Genomic DNA, 24871 nt, shown 5'->3' with positions numbered 1-24871 from the left:
CAGCTCACAGTGAAATAAGGTCCAAAGTTGTCAATAGTCCAATTCATTTGAACCAGTGGTCGGAGAGGATGGATGTAGACAAAAATGATGGTTTTGGTCACTGAAATGTTAAGTTGGTAGAAGTTGCACCTCATCTCAGAATGGATGCCAAAGAAACAGTCTGACATTACAGAGCTGATCAAGGGAGCTGGTGGAAAGATAGAGCTCAGTGTCATCTGTGAATGTGTGAAATCTAACTCTATATTTCTGGATGATGTTAACATAGTGTAGTTGATGAGTAGGAGGGGGGGAAATATATAAATCCTTGCAAGATTTGGAGGTGATACTGCAAAGGATGGAAGAGAACTCAATGCTGGAGCTGCTATGTTCAAATAGATAGGAATGTGACAATAAACCCATGGAGCTTGGTAGCTGGCGTGAGATAATGGTGAAGGGCGGCATGGCCAAACATTCTGAGCACCAAGAGGATGGGAAGGAATAGTGCACAATGGTCACAAGTACAAAGGATGTATTTTATTATTTTGATTAGTGATGTTTTGATGAGAAGTTGGAAATTGGACTGGATGAATTCAGAGAGGAAGTTTGGGTCAGGTAGGTATGGAGTTGAAAATTAACAGTTACTTTAAGGACCTTATTGAGGAAAGGGAGATTAGAGATGCAGCAGTAGTTGGTGAGGGTGCAATGGATTATGGTGGGATTTTACTTTATTCATTCTTGGTATGTGGGCTTTGCAGGCAATGCCAACATTTTTTTGTCCATCCCTGAAAGAGGAAGGGGTAATAACAAGGACAGAAACATTATGTTCTAGGTGAGGGAACCCTTTACAATCCAAACTAGCAAAGGTTTCACCTGAACCTTGTGTATCAATCCAGTGTGGATGGATAGATACTGCTCATCATGTTTTAAATTGATCTAAATTAGCCGCAATCCAATTTGTAGTTGGCTCAAGACTGCAGTACAAACCAATCTGGCCATCCCTAACTTAACTATTTCCCTTAATGAGGCTGTGAAAAATGGAAATATCACAGTGGAGAGTGTTCCTTAAAAATAAGAGATTCAGACATGGGGGAATAGATGCTAATAAAACAACTTTATTGACAATTTTTTTATTGGCTAATTCTCACAAGAGATTGGAGAAACAAATTCAAACCCAACCCCTTGCCAATCTTTAATGAGGCCTATTGAGTATGCATACATGGAAAACACAGCTTTATAGGTTCTATCCCTTTAAATGAAAAGAGTGCATATAATCAGTAAGGGGCTCTAGAGATGTGTTCATCTGTGATGCGACTTAGATGCCATAACCTCCTCTAAGTTGCATTTGCTTTTATTGAGTTGTTGGGACCAGTAAGTGGTTGTTGTTCCTATCCGTGTTGCGACTATCTAGTATATTTATTAATAGAAAGTGTTTCTGTAAATATTAAGCGTTTGTTTTATTTCTTTAGGATACAGTGAATTGATATTTATACATGCCTACTATCGAAGTGTGGAACATCATCTGACACCTCACAACCTAGACTCTGTATTACTCGCCGGGAGATCAGACAAACGGTAGGATTAATAATCAGTGACCAGAAAACTTTGACCATAATGTAAAGAAGATTCTCCAATAGATAAACCCATACTTCAATTTTGAAATGAAAGCAGAACTGTGTAGAAAGCAGTTTCCGTCTGAAAGAGAGATATCTTGTTCAAATCATTCTGTTCTGTTTTTTTTTAGCGGTTTTCTGATTTTATTTCACATTTTTATTATTCTGCAAATCCCCCAAGAAATGGATAATATATGCAAGATGGCTGATATACTAGGGTGAGAAAATTCACTGCTGAACCATGAAAACAATCATTTGAGGAATGTTTTATACTTACATCATTATAGTACATTTATGATTTACTAGATCAGGAACTGTATTATGTGAATGAACAGAAACTGATTTGATATGTTGGGATTTTGAAACAGAATTATACTCTGATTAAGTATGCGCCTATCATGTAATGCTCTCTACAGTCATGCTCTATGCAGTCATTCCAAATGTCACATTTAGCTGCAATATTTTGTGCAGCTATTCCACAACTTTACTCCTGATAATCAATTCCACTATTTCACTAGGAATTGAACTAAGACCCGTAGGTCTATAATTGTCTTTGTCTGTTTTGTCACTCTTTTTGAACATAGTACCACATTACTTTGTATAAGATTGCATGCTACTAACTTTTATAATGTTATTTAGTGCAGAATGTCTGGTTTCTTAGGTGGAGCAAAGCAATACAGGGTCTATTTATGCCTGAATGACTTGTAACACACAGTACATGGAGTAGAGTTTTTAATATCAACTTGTGTATTGGAGTCTGAGGCCACATTTCTTGTGGATGGTTCAAGTCCCTATTGTATTGACTGCTAACCAGATGCTGTTTCTTAATAAACTGCTTTTAATCTACTCACCCTTGCTCAGTGCTCCATCTGAATTTGGTAACAAGAGGACACTTAGGCATAAGGTTGCAGGGTCTTGTATTGCATTTTGGTTATTCTCTTGTATAACAAGTCAGATGATATGATTCTGTAATGATTTTGATAGTAAAGTAACAGTAATGGACCACGACAATATCAGACAAGAACTGTTTAATACTCCACAAATTGGAACGCAAGATAATCATTTATCTTTCATAGCACATACATTTTACAGAAAGTATCATAGGAGAATTTCTGTGCTTTTGCAATATAAACAGCCGATACAACTCAATGTATTATGATTCCAGCTTGCAGACAAGCCAGCTTCAGACAGCTGTTATCTCTTCAACTGTACGTGATCCAGTCAGAGCAAGGAACATCCCCACTGCTGTGCAGTACTCTCTGTCACACAGGGCTGTGGTAAGCAAATTTTGAATGTTCCTCAAATAGAGTATTACTTGATTAGAACTGTATTCATAAAGTTTATAGCATTTAATGTTTTGGTTAAAATAACTGTTATATATTTCATTGCAACCCTCAAAGTAGTTCAGAATGATTACTTTTCTATATGACGTTGTTTTGGAAACCATAATAACATCACATAGGCCTTGCAGAACAGATTGTCGGAAGACAATTTGTTTCCATATACTTTTGAGAAGAATTCAGTACTCCTTTTTGCTCCAGTTTATCTCCTTTTTACATTTCCCCCTTTTAGAGATTAAGAAACCTGTTTGCAGCTTCTTTTCTCAACAGCACCTGGAACAGAGCCCCTGCATTCTGATGAATCTCCAGCTCAATTGCCCAAGTCAATTCAAATGCACAGTCTAGTTAGTTTTTGGATCATATTAACAAATCACAGGACCAGTAATCCAGAGGTCCGGATCAATGCTCTGGTGAGGTGGGTTCAAATCCCACCACAGTATCTGGTGGAATTTGAATTCAGTTAATAAATCTGGAATTAAGAAGCTAGTCTCAGTAATGGTGGCGATGAAACCATTGTCGATTGTCATTTAAAAACCCATCTGGTTCAATAATATTCTTTAGAGAAGGAAATCTGCCATCCTTATTTGGTCTGGCATAGATGTGATGTGGTTGATTCTTAACTGGCCTCTGAAATGACCTAATAAGCCACTCAGTTCAAAGGCAATTAGGGATGGACAACAAATGCTGGCCTTGCCAGTGATGCCCACTTCCCATGACAGAATAAATTTAAAAAATCAAAGCACGCTTTTCATGCACTCTGTGGCATTTTTCTTTCAATGTCATTTGTGCCTGTGTCAGTCTCTTTGTGAACCATGTCATTGTTTTTGACACGATTCTTAAATCTGATTTTGCAGGCAGTGATAATCCAACCTCCCATGTGGATTAATGGGAAAATTTGAGTTAATTTTTTCTCAATAGTGAACAGGATGATAAATTACATAGAATCCCAGTTGTCATCAAGGGAACTGTTTTTATTTAGGGTCATTCGAGAATGCTCTGCTCTGCATACATTGGAGTCTAAGGTTGCATTTCCTGTGGTGGGTTTTGTGATGGTTCATATTCCATCTTTTTGACTACAAACCAATTGCAGTCAACTGGTCCAGCCAGTCCCATCACTTTACATGGAGAGGAAGCATAAGTCCTCTTATCCAAAGCAAAGGGCCAGTGTCAAAGGCTAAAAGAATAGATGAGTTATGTCCGTGCCAATTTTTAAATGAGATTAATAAGCCTACTGGGCTGAGTTCATCCATTAACAAATGGTAAAAATTAATATTTCTCTTGGTGAGCACAAGGCTCCATCCAAAATCACTCAGACATGTGGATATCATTATGCAGGTTGCAGGGTTATTATAGAAATAAATTGTTGTCCGAAAAATTTATTCTCCTGTCCAGAGTATCTTGTTGCATGGCTATGCTTAACTTAGCATCTTATCCATTTTCACAGATGCAGCTTTTATCATTCTTTATTTTTTGAAAGAGATATAAATCGATGCGCCTAAGATGAGGGTGTGCAGGAAGTTTTTATGAAATTACCCAAGGCATGATTCCAGAGGTGCTTGAACCTATCAGTAGCATGAATGAGCACTAATCCTCTAAAGCAGGGAGCCCTTTTGAAGCAACCGGGTTGCTGGGGAGGCAGGTGGGCATGTCTAAACATCTGAGTTCGAAAAGCCCAGACAAGAGATGAAAGCAGGGATCAAGTTCAGTTTCCTCCCTTTGCTACCTTTAGTCTCACCCTTCAGCAACTAATGCTGCACTATTCCTGCCTTTCAGTGTCAAGCCTGTTTCTTTTGTGTGCTTGAAGTGGTGTTAGCTTTGCCATACATGCTGCCAAACGGGCTCCATGGGCAGGATCTTTTGGAGGTGATGGGGAACTTGGCCACTGGCTGGAGAGTTGGCGAGACCCCGTGTTGCCTCTTTTCGAGAAAGCCTGCCACATCTTCTGCTACCCAGGCACTTAACAGGCCAGCGGCGGGCCCCCCCCCACAGGTCAAGGACCTGGAGAGGGTGGGGTTGAGGGGGGGGGGCGGTGGTGGGGGGGTGGGTGGTGGGTAGCGGATGTCAGCAGTTCTTCAGTACTCAGCAGCGCCATTGGGGAGGTGGTGGCCACTGCTGGTACTGTGTCTGCCTGAGGCTTTGGATGGAGGGGTGGGGGGCGGCGGGGGTGGGGGCGGTGGGGGGGGGGGCGCGGCGGGGGGGTGGCGGGGGGGGGGCGGCGGTGGGGACGGACCCAGGCACAGATAAATGATGGTGGGAGGGGTGTTGTGTGGGGTGGGGTCACAGCGAAGGAGGGTGAGGGGAGCTGTCTGCAAGGATAAGGCGTGGCTTTCGGCAGGGCCCCGCCCCCTCCCCGCTCCCCCCAAGCTTCATGATGCTGGGTCCCTTGATCAGCACTGAGTGAGTATCTTTGAACAAGGGACCCCTGCTGGGAGCCTGCAAGCAACCATGCCAGGGTTTGTATTTTGTGCTCCATGCATGGCGGGCTCCCAGCCCCCTGCTGGGTTAAGACCAATTGTGGTGGAATGAGGCCCTTACACGGGCATTCATTGCTCACTTAAGGGCCTCAATTGGCAGCCTGGTGAAATGGCAGCCCATGGACTTAATTGGGTTAGAGGTGGGTTCCCACACCATGGTCCACCTAATTAAATGCTCCTCGCTGCAAAACATGCCATGGGGGAGGACACAAGATTCTTCCTCACACTTTTCATTCTTCATTCATTTGAATTACATGCGTGCATGCACGTGGTGGTGATTGTCTGAAATTTGAAGGTATCTATCAGGTACCTGTAGTCCTAGGTTAACTACAGAATTAAACAGCCTTTTTGTACCACCCCAACAATGGAACTTGGCTGCTGAATGTTAGCTATGGTTCAATTGGTAGCACTCCTGTTTCTGAGTTGTAAGGTTCAGATTTAAGTCCCACTCCGGGGGCTTGAGCACAACAGTCAAGGCTGATATTCCAGTACAGTACTGCGGGAGCACTGCGCTGTCAGATGTGCCGTCTTTTGGATGAGGTGTTAAACTTAAGCCCCGTTTGCATGCTTGGCTGCATATAGAAAAATCCCATGACACTACTTTGAAGAAGAGCACGAGAGTTATCCCTGGTGACCCGGCCACTATTTATCCCTCAATTGGCATCATAAAATTAGATTATCGTTATTGTGTTGTTTGTGTGAGAGTATGCCTTGTGCAAATTGGCTGCTGTGTTTCCTACATTACAACAGTGACTACACCTCAAAAGTACTTTGTTTTGCTGTAAAGCTCTTTGAGATGTCCGATGGTCATGAAAAGCGTCACATAAATGCAAGTCTTTTTTTGTTAATCCCAGCTCAACATCCCCACTGCACCAATGAGATAGTCTGCCGTTTGTACATCAACCATCTGGTGCCCACTAAACTTGCCAGTTGGTCAGAGATAATTCTGTGTTGTAGTCCCATGTTTACTTGAAGGTCAATTGAAGTTGGCCAAGCTCTTTCACATGATGCCCCCACAGTCTTGTTTTAATTCAGTGTAAATGTAAATATGTTATTTTGGATGAATACATCACAAAGCGGTATTGTTGAAATCCAGCACTGATTCAAGTTTGACCACTGTTGTGTCATTTTCTTTTTAAAGGTTGGATTTTCAAAATTTGCCACCCCAACATGTGTGTTTTGGAACTTTAGTCTTCAGTAAGTACCCTAACATTAGCCCAGTTTCAACCATCGTATTTTACAGGGATTGGAAAAGTGTCTTATAACATTGGTCCACTGTCCCATCCCTTCCCCATTACTCCTCTGCTTCCCTGAAGGCATTTACACATACTCATGTCTCATTCTGTGGATGCTCAATGCCCTATGTAGTACCTTGTCCAAAAGATTAGGGTGTCAGAGCATCAACAGGCTATTCACATTGAGGGCATTCTAGTCAGAGTATGTTTTGCTCCATTTTCTAATACTAGGGGAAAAATTGCTGCTAGAATAAAGCCGATTTTCCCACCACTTTCCCCTGTCATTAGCAAATAGAGGAAGATATACCACTCCAATCCAACTGGGGTGAAGAGGAGGAGCTGAAGTTTACTTTTCTCCTTGCCCACTAGGCATCACCCCTCAGGTACCATTAAGAGAGCATTGGCGACCATGGACTTCCATTGGATTGGTCCGTGATTATGCTTGGCAAAGTACTGCAGTGGTTTGCAGTAGGCACTGAGACAATTAATAGTGCCATAACCTTGAAGCAGAGATCAGCTGACTTAACATTAATTTACCTGGGTCCCTGCTGATTCTGTTCTACACTGGGTAATACATTTACTTACTAATTTTCAGTCTTAGATACATTTCTATGCTACCTATTAGTTGCTACAAGAAATGTATTTTCTAAATATATATCTGCATTCCAGTTAACCTAACTTTAATAAAGCATCCACTTATTGTACAGATTATTTGAAAGCCTTAAAGCAGTAATATTCTTCAAAGGGCTGGATATTTTTGTAATGTTTATTTCAGAGATGGACATTATGCCGGATGGTCAAACCAAGGTTGCCAAGTGATCCAGTTTGAGTCTGAGATCACAATCTGCTCTTGTAACCACACAACCAACTTTGCTGTATTGATGCAGTTCACAGAAATACAGGTGGGTTTGCAATTAAGAGAGGGGAGTGCATGCCTCTGTCTATCAATAAAATGGCCCAAGGAGATTGTTTTTTTTCAATTCTAGTCTGGTTATTTGAGTAATGTGTGGGAACTTGTATACATTTCCCCTTTTCTCATCTAGACTGTGTCTACTGTGAGCCAGCCTGGATGACACTGTGACTGAGTAATTGAGATTGATGTGTTGATAGACTTGACTGGAAATAATTTTCCACAATGGGAACAATGCAGAGCTTGTACGCATGTATTAGTACTCAGTTGAACATTTGCTACATTGTACCAACAAAGCTTTCCTGACAATCCAGCATAACTTCTGCACCCATTTGACATTTTTCACACGTATTAGTGAGATTTGTCTGCCTGTGACATACTGTCAAAACATGGCTGGTTGTGAGTTTAAGTGCTTGCTGCATAGAAAAAATCAACAAAGGAATCATTTATAGTCCCACATTAAGTGAAGTTAGACCAAGAATGAAAATAAATTATAATGACACCTGATTTCGGTCATACGCATAACATCACAACTTCATTTAAACAATTGCCTGATTTGTTTTATAAGAATATTTGAAGTTTTCAATATTTTGATGTCTAACTTCCCAGACCATATCCTTATACTCATTAAGCATGCTGATCTTTTCACTTGAGCTTAGTCAGTGAAAATACATGCTAAGATTTTTAAACAGTTCTAAAATTGTTCCATCTTGAAGTAAAACACTTTTGATTGTATAAAGCTTTTCTCTTTTTTTTGTTGAATTGTGCCACATTTATACCCTTCTTGGGTCATGGTGTGTTATAGATACATGCTACTTGAACATAATGCACATTGGGGTGGTACAGAGTTCTCTGCAGGTTGAAAAGGCTTGGGTTAAGCAAGCATGGATGGTGAATCAAGGGCTCATTTGGAAATGTATTGGCAGGGTGTGATCCATGAGGGTTTTAAGGGGACAGTGAGATGTCATCAGTTGGCCCCAGCCTCCTTTTCGCTGTGAGGTGTGGGGCAAGATTGTGACAAAGTGACTTTTGTACTGCAGCATATGTTAGACGTACTCCTCCGTGGGCTTGGCTCCAATAATTGTGCATATTATGGAATATAAAGTGACACTAAGTAGCTGTCCACTGTAATGCATTTTGCCAAATCAACTGTTGCAGCAACATTTTGTTGATCTGATGTCTTACACAGTGGGGTTTGGAGACCGAGATGATCTTAAACAAACTGACCTTCATTGGATCTGGAGCCTCACTCTGTGCCTTAGTGGTGACCTTGACTCTTTTCACAGTGCTGGAGTAAGTATTGTTTAGAATTGCTGTTTTATAGATACTTTGATAAGTCCTGCTAAATTTAAACGATGTTGAAGGGTATGATACGTTGGGATGATGTGACAAGATCCCAACTGCAGTTACAGCTACTTCCCTTCCCAGTCTAAATTACCTCTATAATGGCTGTGTTACCAGATGAATGTTTCCTTAAAGTGACCAAAAAATGCCAAACGATTGTAATTTTTGTCTTTGTTTAAATCTCTAGTATTCCAAAATCTGACCGAACCTCCATTCACAAGAACTTGTTTGTAGCTCTGATTGCAGCACAAGTGGTGTTATTGAGCAGTGACTCAGCAACAAACAGTAAGGTATGTTAAGGGTGTTGCCCTCTATTACAGCTCACATTTATACAGCATGTTTATTGTAAAAGGTCCCAGGGCACTTTACAGGCGTGTAATAAAAAATAAATGAGGTATTCCAGGTAGCTGAGCAGGACACTAACAACCATTAGTGGAGGTAGAATGTTGGAATATTACTGCTTTGCAGTTCAATGCTTTTAAGTATAAACACTGAAAGGCAACAGTCCATAGTGTCTTTCAACATCTCCTATGGGTCCATGCGGGGAAATTTAACCCCCTAAAATGGGCAGCTTTGGGTTAACTGAGGAGTTAAAGTGTTAAAAATCTGAACCCCGACCCCAACCTGCCCAATTCCGGTTTCAATGAAGACGAGAAGGGGAACAGCTGACCAACTTTAAATATTATAATGAGGCTACATGTTGGTTTTCACCATTTAAACTTTAATACAGGCTGGCCAGGAATCTTGGGCCTCAGGGAACCTTAAAAGCTAAACAGAGGCAAGGTTCTGCTGAACTAGGAGGTGACTGCCTGGCTGAACCCCTGTGGTTGGATCCCCACGCCGACCCTTCCAATTCTTCCCCCCTCCCCCTGAGGCCTGAAATTTTTTACCCCCTACCTGCACCCACTGTTTAGGGCACAGACCTACATGGTCCTGCGGCCTCCTCTTGACTGCTCCCTAATCCCATAATTCCACACCCCCCCCCCCCCCCCCTGGCCCTGGCCCCCCCAACAAACTCCCAACGGGTCAAGTAAATTGACATCTGCAGATCATGCTCAGAAGAGGTCTGAAGTCCAAAACCCATGTTACCTTGGACCAGTTTGAGCTAAAGGCATTACGGATGGAAACTTAATCCATTATTGTTAATGATCATAGAAAAAGAACTTGGATTGAAACTTAGGCCCATAGCTTCCGATCTCCAGGATGGGGTGTGGTGGTCATACTTGGGAGGTACCTCAGATGATGTGTTGGAAAGATCCTCCAGAAGCCCCTTTGTAAGGATTGCATAGCAATTTCCCGGGAAATTCAAATATTCAATTGGGCAATTATCCTGCACTGGGAACCATCCAATACTCTGATTCAAATCGGAGACTTTGGATAGTTCCAAGTATCTTACCAGAATAGCTACCCAGGCAAAGTTAGAATTAATACCATTTCTAACCCCTGGGTAACTATAGGACTGCCCCCCCCACCGCCCCCCCGACCCCTGGCCACCCTCCTGAGTACCCCCAACCCCTTAATTACCCTCCCGACATGCTTGAACCCACCTAACCCCCCTCCACTGACCACCCAAGCCCCCCTCCCCCACCGCACCCCTTCCTCCATCCTACCCACTTACCTTCTCTCTGGCTTCTCAAAGTGGCTGGGACCTTTTAAACTAACCTGCTTTACGGGGTGCTGTAAAAAGGAGACGTGGCTTCCTTTCATTTGACTCTGCTGCCCTGCAGCAAAGACCTCGGGGGGTAAAAACAAAAACTGCCGGAAAAACTCAGCAGGTCTGACAGCATCTGTGGAGAGAAAGACAGAGTTAACGTTTTGAGTCTGTATGAACGACCTTGGGGACCCCGCTGCACTGCACTTTTCTCACCCGGCCCGAGTCGGAAGACCGGGCAAGGAGGGTGCAGCTCCTGACTAAGGTAGGAAAAAAGGAGCGGAGTGGCAATCCAACTTTGATTGTCACTCCTGGGAAATTCTGGCCCATAGTAACCATTTTGTGTACAGCAAGATCCCACAAACAGCAATGAGATAATGACCAGACCTTGATGTTGATTGAATGATAAATATTGGATAATTTTTGTTGAAATAGCGCAATGGAATCTCTTATGTTCACCTAAGATAGCAGATTGGGCCTTGGGTTAATGTATCATCTGAAAGATATGTAGAAGGATTTTGTCTTTCTTCTAAATAAGTATCATGACTTGGTGTTTCCACCTTGTTGCCTTCCCACCAGCGCACTCCCCCACCTTCCACACTGACACCCACTCAGGCCATGCAGGGCTATGGAGCTATGATGCTGGGTGTGTCCAGTCATCCTATAACCCAAGTGGCCGTTCTTCATGTGTGAACTTACTGAGTGAGCACTACGAGGGGTGCTACACCAATGGGGCATCACAGTTGAGCTTGACCTTGTTCTCAACTGACTCATTCTGTACATAATGACCAGGGGTAGAAGCATTGCTGGGTCCACCTTTCCAACTCTGCTAACTGTTCTATTCCTTCCATGGGGCAAAATCGCCTAACCCTCGGCACAGAACAGAGATTGATCTGAGGGTTTACTGGTCTATATGGCTTATTTCCCCACTACCCTTAGTGACTGAGGAACATTAGTGGATACACACGCAAGATAAATAATTGGGAATGGCCTCCCAGCTGTGAAAAAAGAAAATAGTGAAGTGTTTTAAGATTTTGACCAAGAATAATTATGCTAACCATTAGGCTACTAATAATTGTAGTGAATCCTGTGCTCTGTCGATAGACATACTTTTAAGTAGAAAGGAAATTAGAAAGGGAGTTGCGGTTGATAATACCAATATTATATTTTGTGTTACTGCTGTTTTATATGCTGATGTGGATGTCAGTTTATGCTCCCATCATTGATATGTTTGTTATTTAGCTTATGCTTTGCATCACTGAAGAAGCACAAAATAGTGTAGTAATAATGCTATCTTTATTAATGTTGTACAAATAAAATGAAACAACTTTAAATAGTTTCAGAGCTTTACTCTTGTCCTTCCTACTTTATATTCACCCATTCCTGCTATATATTCCTTCCTTAACTTTTGTTTTGCATTATATCTTAAAGATATTAGTCTGGAATTTACAGTTGTAATGTTGGCAAAACTGTCAGCACTCATTATCATTACTGTGTGAAACTGACAAAATTCTGGCATCTGCATGTGCACAGTTAAATGCTCCTCCAAAGTGTGCTCTGTTGTGGGCTACATAATGCATTCAGTACAGAATCAATAATTTGATGTGAACTGCAATTTTTTACACTCTATTCTTGCTGTAAAACTAACAAAAACACTATACCTTGTTTGAACCAGAGTAATCAATTTTTAATAGCATATTAATTTATGCCTGCTGCTGAGCAGCCTCTCTGGCCCAGAAAAAAAAAACAATTTTACAAGTGTGTAGACTCATTCCATCTGAATAAAATTTAAAACTTGCATGATTTTTAAAATATATTTTTCAGTTTATTTTTGATATTTCAGCTTCTCACTTATTCCTATGTAAATGTCCTGATATTGAAGGCGATTGTTACTCCACAGCTTAAGATTGTGCAGTCAAAGAGGGAATGGATGATTGCCAGACAAAGAGGACCAGCCAGGTGGTGCAGGAGTTCCCTGAGGGCATCTTGCTCTGTAACTAGCATTTCATTCTGAATATTGGGGAAGTTGATGGTTCCTCTGGGGAGTACAACTGAAGCCAAATCCACAATAGGCAGGTCATCTGTAGAGGTGGGGAGGGGAGGGTGTGTTGGTGAGAGGAGGATGATCAGTAAAGCACCAATGATGGAGAAATCAGGGTTTAATGGAACAGATATGTGTCTGTGAGTGACTGGAGAGCACTCTGATAGGGAGGGTGCATAGCTGGAGGAGTCATGGCCCACATCAGTACCAATGACACAGGTAGAAAGAGGGATGGGGTCCTACAGCCAGATTTTAGGATGCTGGGAAAGAATTTAATAAGCAGGACTTCAAAGGTAGTAATCTCCCAATTGCTTCCAGTGCAACACACCAATAAGTATGAACATAGGAACATAGGCCACACATTCATTTCCCTGAGTATTATTGAAGTCAGGTTGCCCTGTGTGAGGAGTTGGTTTAAAGTGAATATTTTGAGGAAGTTGGCACTGAACACTTTATGTATTTGATGAGGCAACTTGTTGGTGCCCTTGGAACTGGATGTACACGAGTGAGGCACACGAGTTACTTAATCTCAAGTAAGTTATGGAATGTGTCAGAGAAATGCCCGAATCCAAGGCAGCCAAGTACAAATGAAGCATAGTATGCAGATCATGTGATAGAAATGCAGCCACATTAGTAGTTTTACATCTGGCCCCAGCAAACAAATGGTAAGTAATATCTAAAGTGCCAGAAAATGATCTCAAATGGTTGGAGATACTCATGACGAGACAGCTAACCTGCTGCATCTTTGTTCTAGACTGCCTGCACTGCTGTTACTGCCCTCCTGCATTTGTTCTTTATGGCTGCTTTTGCCTGGATGATGGTGGAGGGACTGCTCCTCTGGAGTAAGGTGGTTACTGTCAATCTAAGTGAGGAACGGAGAATGAAATATTACTATCTTATCGGCTGGGGTAAGTTACTTGAAGGTTACACGCGAAACCATTGAAACTAGTTTTTAAACTTTGGTGCTTTGGTGCTGCTCCCACATTTCTCTAATGCCACTGTTACAACTGCCCAATTTATGTATAAAGTGAGCTATAGTTGCCAATTGATTAAGTTCATCTTAAAATTGCATTGCAGGTTTGGTTCAACTTCATTTTGACATAGACATGGGTAAATTCCCCTGTTTCTCTTAATTTAAATGATTCGGGAAAATGTAAAAAAAAAGAAAAAATGTAATTTTTCTTAATTGCTCTGCAACACTTTTGCAGTCACTGAGAATCCAGATATTCAATTCCATACACACCGCGGCTAGAATTTTCCCGTTGGAGTGCTGGCTCCACATGTCTGCGCTTAAAATGACGTGTGGTGACCTCGAGCGAGTGTCCCGACATCACTGCACGCCATCGTGATATTTCATTGGGTGCATACGCGGTGATGTCCGATTTTCACCTGCCATTAATTAACGGGCCACTTAAGGCCCTTGAGGCGCCAATCGATGGCGATTTTTCGGCGCCCGTACAATCTTTGGGTCAGTGCACGGGTGTAGCGGGCAGGTGCGTAGGACACATTTGTATAACCTCATCCACGGGCGGGATAAGAGGGCTCAGTGGGGTCACAAGTGTGCTCTGTCAAGTATTGACGTTTCAAAGTTTCTGATACTTGCTTGTGAGATCTGCAATTCTTCAAAACGCATACCAGCTGCTTGGTCTGGACTCTGCAGTGAGGAACCTTTTTTGGGCCTACAGGTTTCAGGAAGCCTTCCCTTAGCCCGGGAACAGGAGCTGAACTGTCCACTGAAGGCACCTCCTCTGAGGAGGAAGGGAGGGCTAGAAGCGAGAGGAGGCCAGGAGTGCACATTCAGCCTCCCGGGGAGCCATCTTTGGGAGGACAGGTGCAGGCACGAGGAGTTCAGGGCCAAGACGTAGTCCAAGGTGGAAGGGGCCACAGAAGACGCCACTACCCTGCTGCCAGGGTATAGAGGCGGCAAAGCAGCTTCCTCAATATGTCTGAGGTGCAGTGCTGAAGGAGGCTCCTTCTCTCAAGGGAGACAGTCAACTATATCTGTCAGATGATTGGGCCTGAGATCTCCCCTAACTGTGTGGGTGGACACCCCATGCCGGTGGCGCTAAAGGTCACAGTTGCTCTCAGATTCTATGCCTCTGCCTCCTTCCAGGAGTTCATGGGTGATCTTTGTGGTGTCCCCCAATCAGCTGTCCACACTTGTATCAAGCAGGTCACAGACGCTCTGTTCAGGTGTGCATTGACCTTCATCCTCTACCACTGGGATAAAGGCAGCCAGACAGAGCAAGCCAGAGGCTTCGCGGCCATTGCTGGCTTCCCCCGTGTCCAGGGTGCTATAGACTGTACACATGTGGCCATCAAGGCGCCAGCAGGTGAGCCCGGTGCCTTCATCAACAGGAAGGGCTTCCACTCCATGAACGTGCAGATAGTGTGTGATCACAGGATGCTGATTCTACAAGTCTGTGCAAGGTACCCAGGCAGCTCCCACAACACCTACATCCTCAGACACTCCCACGTGCCGGGGCTCTTCAGTGCTCCAGCCCGGCTGGATGGACGGCTGCTGGGTGACAAGGGCTATCCCCTCAGAAGGTGGCTCATGACGCCTCTCTACCATCCAAGAACAGAAGCTGAGCAGCGGTACAATAGGAGCCACGGCACCACAAGGGCTGTGGTGGAGAGAACCATCGGTCTTCTCAAGATGCGCTTCCGATGCCTGGACCGCTCAGGGGGCGCACTCCAGTACCCCCCCAGATCGTGTGTCGCTGATAGTGGTTGCATGCTGCACTCTCCACAATCACTTTGGGACCTCCCTGCTCACTGTCAATGGATGGGCACCGAGCTGGGAAACTTGGAGCCCAGACCATCTCCCACACTGGCACTGACCAACTGAGGTCAATGCCAATGTGAGGGCTTGCTGATCAGTGTGCATCCCCAGGAAGCCCTGACTGGTCTCCTGGAGGAGCCTCACCACGAGAATCACCACTCTCTCCACGGATGACGCATGGCGCTTAGACATGTGGCTCATTGCTTCAGTGATAGTCTGCATGGACTTCTCCACCACGGTCACCAAGCCAAGCATAGCCTCATGTATCTCCCCCAGATGCTCCCGCACACCTGGCCACATTTCCTGCACTTGCTGCATCACAGACAACTCCATAGGCACATCATCACGCACTGACTGAGCATGTGCCTGGTCCCCTGCAGTCCTCCAACTGCTAGCACCATGGGCACTCTCTGTCTCTGCCAGCTCCTCTAGCGACTGTGGAATGCCCTCACTGCTGTGCCCCGGGACACTAGCTACTGTTCTAATTCCCACCACTGCGCTGGTGCCTGCCTGGCAGAGATGGTGTGACGCTGGTGAGACTTCAGGGCTCTCAGGTGTGAGAGGGGGGCCTCTGCTGCTCCTCCTCCCAGCCCTGCTCCACTGATGCTGAAAGGAAGAACAAGGACAGTGGGTCAGTTAACATGGAGACAATGTCAATGTGTATCCCTGTCCCCTGAATCATTATACGCTCATCCTTCCATAAGCAATGGTCAAGCCATGTTGCAAACTTCAATCACTGATCATTCAGCACTGCCATTGCTGTTGGGAGAACAATGGTGACCTCACTGCTGGGCACACATACCTGCCCATGGCACCCCAGCCTCACTGAAACCGGTGGGCCTGGGCGCATGGCACGTCTTCAAATCTAGGGCCTCCTGCTCGAAGTGGCTGAGAATCGCCAACTGTGTTGGGCTGTCACCAGTCCTCACCCGCTCGGTGGTCTTATGTGTATTCTTCTCCTGAAAAGGAGAGAAGAGCATTGGTTAGTGCTACTTGTACCTGGACTCTCTTCATGCACGGCCCACCCCAACCAGAGTGGGACATTGCTGATCTCCAGTGCCTCCTCACCCTGCTGCTGCCGAACACTCACACAAAGATGCTGGGCCTGTTCTCCACCCACCCCCCACCCCTTGGCCAAATGCTGCCTCCATCACATTAGCCACCACACAGTCTAACCTTCCATAGCAAGGAGGCGCAAGCACGTGGAGCGCAGAGGACAGCAGATCGATTGGTGCCACGTCACCTTGAAGCTCCCCTCCCAGCATGTCATCTCCCTAACTTTGACATGTCCTGGAATTCCAGCACTGTGCCCAGGCGCAGCTCCTCCAGGTTGCCCCCAAAACAGTAATGTGGGTCTCAGTGTACTACATGCTGCGGGGGCAGAACCCATCTCTTCACCACCCTCTCAGGGTGACCTTGGCATGGGCAATATCTGCTGGCCCACCCAGCGAAGGACACATGGCGTCAATGATTCAATGCAGTCACGACGCTCAGGCTTAGGAGGGGGTGCAGGAGGGCACCAGGGGGAAAAGCCTATCTGCTGGGCTAAGTGACCAATGCCAACATGGTGCTCACCCTTCCTGAAGGCTTGTGACACTGGATCCAGGTGCGCCGCACCACGTCATGGGAGCTCACCACCTCCACCACCTCCTCCCAGGCACGTTCAGTCATGTGGGGGGGTCCTCCTCCTCCCGTCCTGGGGAACCAGGACCATCCGTCATGCTGCCATCTCCTCGAGGAGGGCAGCAAGGCAATCATCGGACAAACGAAGGGCACAGTGCCCCCCTGCCCTACCCTCCTGCCTGGCCTACTCACCAGCGGGGCTCTGGGGAGTCCTTCCACTGGCCGTGATTCGTAACCTTGGAAAGGCTGCAGCAGCTTTTGAAAACAGGCCAGGTCGCCATTGGACCCGGTGGTCATTGCAGTCCCGCTGCTGCCTGCTGACTTTCACTGTCATTGGGAGCCGTGATTCACGGTGGGCGAGCCTTCGTTGGCCCGCCCGTGTAAAATGGCCACGCGGATCTGATTGGAGGGGGCGATCGGGTTTGCCCGCGTCCAATCCTTCTCCCCCCACCAACCGGAAAATCCTGCCCCTTGACTCTAACAGGGACTAACAAAACAAGCATATTAAGTGCACAGTTAGTCATGTTTTCTAAATTATGGGTTGGTCCATAGCAACAATGGGATTGTATTTTACTGAAAATTCAGAGATAATGGTTGTGCATGAGTTATAGTTCTGTTTGAGTAATTCCATTTTAACAGTGAACTAACAAAATACATTTATAAATACATTTTTGATCATTTAACTTTACTGCTACATTGCAGTTATACTAAATGTTTATAGGACTGGGGTGTCCAAAATTCTAGGTCACTTGTGGGTGAAGAGTCTGTGAAGCCCAGGTAACTGTGTTTTAATTGTACTCATTTCTAACCCACTGGTTTGTCCTGTTTGAACTTACTGGCTTGAAGATTTGAAAATTACTGTTCTTGCTGTTGTCTCATTGTTGAATAAATCCTAAATCAGAGCATCTTATTTTGGTTGTGCAGCTTGAGATATATGTGTTAATGGGGAGCATTGATTTAAACCTTATATGTGACCCGTAAGACCTTTAAATGGCTTGGGAAAACAAAAGGGTTGGATACTCCTTAGGGGGTTAAAGTCATTATTGCTGAAGCCACTGACCTCAGAATCAAGGCATAGTGGGTGAGTGGGCATAAAATCATGAACAGGCAAGAATAACATTGGTGGGTGACTGTACATAACTGTTCCAGATCAATTCAGTTCCATCTACCTTCTTCATTCTAGTATGTAGCCATCAGAAGGCATCATAACGTTATGATGACTTGGCAATCTTATATTACTATTTATTATAATCCTCTAAATTTCTGAATAATGTTCAGTTACTGAAGAGTGACAGACACATGAAATAAATGTTTAATAACTTGAGAACTCAGTCACTCACTTTAATGTTATCCCATGCCTGTTTGTCATGGTTCTGAGCAAAGAATCATGAGGAACAGTCATGGAATAATATTATAATTACGTTAGTAACATTCGGGAGTGAAGTCAACATAATACCATGAGGCTTGTTGATGGCTACATGCTGGGGTGAAGTAAGTTGACAGAACTGAATGGATTTGCAGCAGTTGCATGAGCAAGTTAAAGGTTATCAGATAGAAATAACTTGTGTTTATATAGCACCTTTCATGACCACAGGATGTCCTAAAGCACTTTACAAGCAACAAAATAGCAGTAAAATGCAGGAAATGTTTTAAAGATAGGTTTTAGTGTGGATAAATGTAGCACAGATCGGGGCATGTTATTTACAAACAGGTTTGCAATGAAATGAATAAATTCAGTCATGTCAAGCTGTTTTTTACAGGGCTTACTTGGGTGAATCTGGGATGCATTTAATTCAAAGCCAAAGCAACTATTTAATCCTGCATAATTCATTGATAAGACCACATTTGGAATTTGGGGTGAAATTCTGGTGACATACCTTCAAAACAATGATAATGTTTTGGTGACTGTTCGGAGAGAATTAAAAGAGTTAGAATTCTAAGATTATAACAAGTGGATCACGGTCCCAAACTTGGGAGAAAAGACGACAGAGGAGTGTCAATCCATTTGAAATGATGAAGGGCATGGGCGATCTGGATGTAAGCAGATCATTCAAATCGGGCAGATTGCAGAACTGGACAAAGCACATAAAATAAATTCTAGGAAGCCTGGAGATTAGAATGTTTCATTGGTTTATGTGAAATAAATTCTGGACAAAAGCAGTTACGTTTATATTTTTTTTTTAAAAAGGTTGACTAACATCATATGATTCAGAATGGATAAGAAAGCTTTTGGGTTAAGAATGAAAGCTGATGCTCATATTCTCTGTGGAACTGCAGAAACTGTGGTCTTGTTCATTTTAATTGTTCAGAGTTGAACAGTGTGAGTTATTCGAAGATTTTTTTGTAAAAATGTCACCTTCAATAAGGTTTTATATAAGTTATTTTAGCTCCTTCAGGAAATTGAATGAATAAAGAAAGTCAATATTGCTTCTATTGCCACAGACCATCTACAATGAAAGGAAAATGCTGTGGGCGTTGAATCCCTGGGCTGGGCACAGATTGTAGGCTAAGAATCAATGAGGGGGAAGAGTCCTACATGGGCTTAAGGTATAAAATCTATCAGAGGGGAAAATTGGACATGACCTGACCAACCAATTTTTTGTCTTGTGTTCTTAAAAGTCAGCATCAATGTTCATCAACATAAGGATGTCAGACACTGTAGTAACATATTCTGCAATTATAATTCTGGAAAGTTTGTATTGTCAACCTGTGACAATTGATTTTAATTGGTCCAGACCAATTGTCATTACCTGGTCTAGCTGTTGACGTCTGCCATTATTTGGAATGATTGCTTGCGTTTCTACTCTAGGTCTCCCTGTCTTAATAGTAACCATTACACTGGCAGCAGCACATGACAAGTACATTGCAGACAGATACTGCTGGCTGAATGTTCACAATGGAGTGATTTGGGCCTTTGTTGGGCCAGTTATCTTCATTATTATGGTAAGAACGCAATCAAGTTTTGAATCAATTAACTTTTAAGCTTAAAACCTTCAATGCATTGTGTCTAACTATCTATAGAGTCGTAATCCCAATGTGTCCATGCTGGGTTTCTGCAAGAGCAACTCAGCTAGTCCCAAAATCCATTTTCTTCCTTACCCTGTAGGCCTGCATTTTTTTTTCTCTTCAAAAGGGAATTGGATAATTATCTGAAAGCCACAATTGAAGCTGCCTCCTCCACATTCTCAGGCAGTGCATTCCAGATCCTAACCACTCACTGTTGGCAGTTGCAATGTTTTTCTAATTTACTTCATCGAGACTTTTCCTAATTCTTTTCTGGTGTGTGATGCTGGCACACACTCACCAAAAGTTATTCAGGTTTGGCTCAGCGCTTGAACACTTGTCCCTGAGTCCAAGGGCCACAGTTGCAACTGTGCCTGCACTATGCCTGAAACTTCAGCACACCAGCTAGGCTGACAATTCAGGCAGTACTGTGGGAAATGCTGTCATTCAGACGGGGTTTTTAAAACGTATTCATGGGGTTTGAATGTTGCAGGCAAGGCCAGTATTTGCTGCTTATCTCTAATTGCCCTTGAGAAGGTGGTGTTGAGCCGCCTTCTTGAACTGTATCATGCCTCAGTTATATTATGAATTTCAGTCAATACTTTTGAAACTGGATACAAACAGAGAATTAGAATGGCCGCTGCAAATCATGTGACCTTTGGCATTTAAGCTTCAGACAGTCCTAATTTTCTACTTAATCAAATACGGATATTCACAGTCATCTGGGGAATTTGCACTTTTTTTTTTAAAAGGATGGATCAACATGAAAGGACTATAGAATTCCAGCCAACCTGACTCTGTTTCACCCTGGATAAAAGGGGACACCAAAATTCACTTGTGCGTAAGACAGACATGAATGGATCCTACCAACTTTCCATTCTATCATAATAGTTTCTTCATTCAAATCAGGCTGGGTGAATTTCAAGGTGTAAAACGACAAAGCAGGATGATTGGAATCAACATACATATCACCATTTTCTTTGTGGAAAGGATTTTGAGCTTGTGGAAGTCGCATGATGAATGAAGCATTTTGTTGTCTGCTTTTAAAACCAGCTAGAAGCTGCTTGCAGACAGACAGTTCCACCGAAAGCCGGCAAACCAGCTGCAAATCATCCAAGCAGCCAAGGTAATAAACAGCAATACCTTAAAAGTGAAAGATTCTAACAGAGAAGGATTCCCCAACCTGTTCCAGTTAAAGATCACCTGAGAATCAGCCTTCTGGAAATTCAGCTACAAGAAATCTCTCAGCTTACTGAGAACCTTTTGTTTTACCAGGATCTTTACCTCAACTAAAGCATCAATTTCATCCAAGAAACTACAGGCTTGCCACGAAAGAGTTTGAGATAATTATAAGCTGTAATAGTATATTGCCTTCATCTGTATCTAATCTTTGTGTGTGTGTGCTTGAGGTGAGTGAGTGAAACAATGCAACAAATTCGGGGTAAGTGTCTGATAATAAATAACCTTATATATTTTTAAATTCACAAAAAGCTTGCTGCTGGAATTATTTAATTGGGACATTCTCTCTCAGGGTAAGAAATCACACACTTCTTGCATACAAACATACTGATCACAGTCAGGATTAGGAAACACACAAATTCTGTCTGTGACAACTGCTGCAGTCCATCTGGTAGATGTTAAACTGAAGCCATGTTTGTCCTCTTGATTGGATGTAAAAGGTTTCATGGCACTTTGCAAAGAAGATCATTGAAGTTCCCTGGTGTCCTGGCCAACATTTATCCCTCAACCAACTTTACTAAAAAAAAAAACCTGATCATTATTGCTGTTTCTGGGACCTTACTTCAAACGTACTTCAATGCCTTTTGAAGCATTTTGTGATGTTGTGAGGTCATGGAGGTCATATACAGATGAAAACCCTTTCTTTTTTCTTTACTTATAAAGACAATAATGTCACAGACAAAATTTGTGTGTTCATTTCTTATTGTCCATGATCAATATATTTGTACATAAGGAGCTTGTGGTTTCTTTCTCTCGAGTAATTGTCCAAATTAAATAAGTCCAACTGCAAAACAAAAACAGAATTACCTGGAAAAACTCAGCAGGTCTGGCAGCATCGGCGGAGAAGAAAAGAGTTGACGTTTCGAGTCCTCATGACCCTTCAACAGAACTGTTGAAGGGTCATGAGGACTCGAAACGTCAACTCTTTTCTTCTCCGCCGATGCTGCCCGACCTGCTGAGTTTTTCAGGTAATTCTGTTTTTGTTTTGGATATCCAACATCTGCAGTTTTTCGTTTTTAAGTCCAACAGCAAGCTCTTTGTGTGTTTTAAAATAAAGAAGGTTATTTATTATCACACACTTGCCCTGGATGGTTAGAAGAATGTGACATCTCACTCACTCGTCTCTCACATACTATCACATGCTTAAAGATTAGATACAGATGTAGATGAAACGATACAATTACAATTTATGATTGTCTCAGCCTCTTTTGTGGTGGTTTCTCAGATGAAATTTATACTTTAGTTGAAGTGACGTTCTTATAAGACAGGATTCTCAGTAAGCTGCGAGGCTTCTTGTGGTCAAATTTCCAGGAAGCTGGTTCTCCAGTGAACTTGAAATTGGGGTGGGGGGGGGGTGGGGGGCGGGGGGTGTGGGTAGTCCTCCCGTTTTCAAAGTTTTGCTGTTTATTATCACGGCTGCTTAATGCCTCACAGCTGGCTTGTTGGGCCCCTGATGGCACTCTGTCTGCAAAGCAGCTTCTTGCTGTTATTTTAAAAGCTGACAGCAAAATGACTTCCTGAACATGTGACTTGTACAAATTCAAAGTCCTTTTTTTTTTCCAAAAAGAGGTGGTGTGTTGTTGGTTGACATCTTGAAACTTGCCCAGCCTAGTTTGGATAAGGGTCCATCATAACACAATGGAAGGTTGATGGGATCCATTTACATTTGTCTAATACACATTTGAGTTTCAATGTCTTTTTAATCCATGGCGAAACAGAAAGATGACCTAGTTGGAGTGCTGTGGCCCTTTTGTTGATGGTCCATCCTTAAATAAAGGGATGTGTGTATTCCTTGGATGGCAGTGAATGTGCATATTTAATTAGGTATTTGCTTGAGACTCAGGACTTTCTGGAGCTGAAAATGCCAAAGGTCACATGAGTTGAGTGGCCACTTTAATAGTCTGTGTTCAATATGTTAAAGTATTGACCGAAAATTTGTAATATACTGGAAAAGTGATTCATCTCCATTCTGGCTTCATTTTCCATTGAATTTCAGAATCATATTTCGGCCTTAGTATCCAAAGACGAATACATATCTGCATTCAAGCTTGACAAAACTTTTCGCTGATATGTGAGAACAACTGTACAGTGCACACGTACCCCTTAAACACCACAGCATCTGAGGGATATGTAAAATATTTGAGTTAGATTAACTTCTAAGAGCACTAAGGATACATATGGTGTCTGGCTTTGTCTACACCTGTTACACTCACTGGTTGCAGTTACTTATAGTCAGTTTGTGAAAATGCACTGCTGGGCTGTTGTACTGGTTGGCTTCTTTCTTGGACTGTTTGTTGTAAACCTGGTTTGAATCTGCAAATGCAGAACATAAGTTGTTCCCAATAGGGAAAGAAGAAAGAGCTGGTATTTATATTGTACCTTATTAGGCACTTGGAGTACCTGAAACTGCCTCGCAACCGATGGAGTTACTCTTGAAATGTTGTCTTTGTTGCTATGTAGGCAAATGTGGCAGCCAATCTTGTGCACCGCAAGGTCTTGGAAGAAGACTAAGGAAGTGCATGACAGTTAATTTGCTTTGAATGGTGCTAGTTGAGAGAGGAATGTTGGCTCAAATGTGGGAGAACACTCTGTTCCTCTTTGATTAGCAATGTGGGATCCTTACTGCTCATCTGAATCACCAGAACATCTCCTTCAAAAGGTGGAACCTCTGACCATGCAGCTCTCTTTCAGTACTGTGCTGAATTTACATGCTTAAATTCAATTGGAGTGGGGATTGAATCTTTAAACAACATTCTATTTTGAAGGTGAGAATGATAACATCTGAGTCAACATGAATTAGCGAAGTCTGTTTATATAATACATTTTTTTTTGCACCTGACAGACAAGATTGTTCTTTTTTTGATTGGATTAACATCAACTAAAGACATTCGACAAAAAGTTCTCAGATATTTCTGCTATGACACTTACTGAACATCAGCCTCGACCCCTCACACTGGGCATGAGTAGCTGATTCTTCCATCACTATGTTTAATTAATATCACTCGCTTTAATGTCTTTGGTTCTGCTGGGAGTAGGAGGGATGCTTGCTTTTTGGTCTTTGCAGGCTCAATTTACAAAAATAGCATATGCTCAGACTTAGTGAGCAATGCTATGGGACGTCCAATACTCTTTTTAAAATGTCTATTCAATTAGAAGCCAACACTAAATTTTGCAGTATGTGTACCTTAGCTGAAAAAAATGCGCTGCAAGACTAAATTTGGGTTGACTTTTTATGACTTTGTAACAAAATCCAATCGCTTTTAATTGCTACATAGGTGAACATGTTTGTGCTTACGCGAGTTGTGCTGATCACCATGTCAACTGCCAAGCGACGGGCAATAATGCTTGCTGTCAATAGCAGCCCCATCGAGCAAGCCTACGATCAGATTAGGTGAGAGATGTTGTTCAGGTAAGAGGCCTCTAGAGGACAGTATTGAATCATTTCTCTTCAGGAGAAGAATCAACTTGCTATTTTTTTTGGTCAAATAAAAAAAACAAAACATTACTGCCAATGCTGGTAATCTGAAACAAAGCTGGGAGCATGCAGCAGCTCGGTAAAACTCCATGGAGACAACTGACAGTTAATATTTCATCCTTACACTCTTTTTCAGAACCTCCTTTTCAGCTTTTGACTTTT

The 24871-nt window shown here is 43.0% G+C and overlaps 1 protein-coding gene across 1 annotated transcript in view; it reads left to right on the top strand.

The window, feature by feature from the left end:
* LOC121289375 (adhesion G-protein coupled receptor D2-like) overlaps positions 1–24871 on the top strand; it is a 275259-nt gene that overhangs the window by 29894 nt on the left and 220494 nt on the right. Inside the window, exons 6-14 of the mRNA XM_041208753.1 lie at positions 1446–1551; positions 2755–2866; positions 6545–6600; positions 7414–7540; positions 8738–8841; positions 9080–9182; positions 13339–13492; positions 19802–19935; positions 24510–24625. Coding sequence (XP_041064687.1) covers positions 1446–1551; positions 2755–2866; positions 6545–6600; positions 7414–7540; positions 8738–8841; positions 9080–9182; positions 13339–13492; positions 19802–19935; positions 24510–24625 — 1012 coding nt within the window. The remainder of the gene's footprint in view (positions 1–1445; positions 1552–2754; positions 2867–6544; positions 6601–7413; positions 7541–8737; positions 8842–9079; positions 9183–13338; positions 13493–19801; positions 19936–24509; positions 24626–24871) is intronic.

Source organism: Carcharodon carcharias, chromosome 16 (assembly GCF_017639515.1).
Source record: "Carcharodon carcharias isolate sCarCar2 chromosome 16, sCarCar2.pri, whole genome shotgun sequence".
Classification (NCBI taxonomy): Eukaryota; Metazoa; Chordata; class Chondrichthyes; order Lamniformes; family Lamnidae; genus Carcharodon; species Carcharodon carcharias.
Note: the sequence above shows the minus strand (reverse complement) of the source record. Positions and strands in the feature narration are given on the sequence as shown.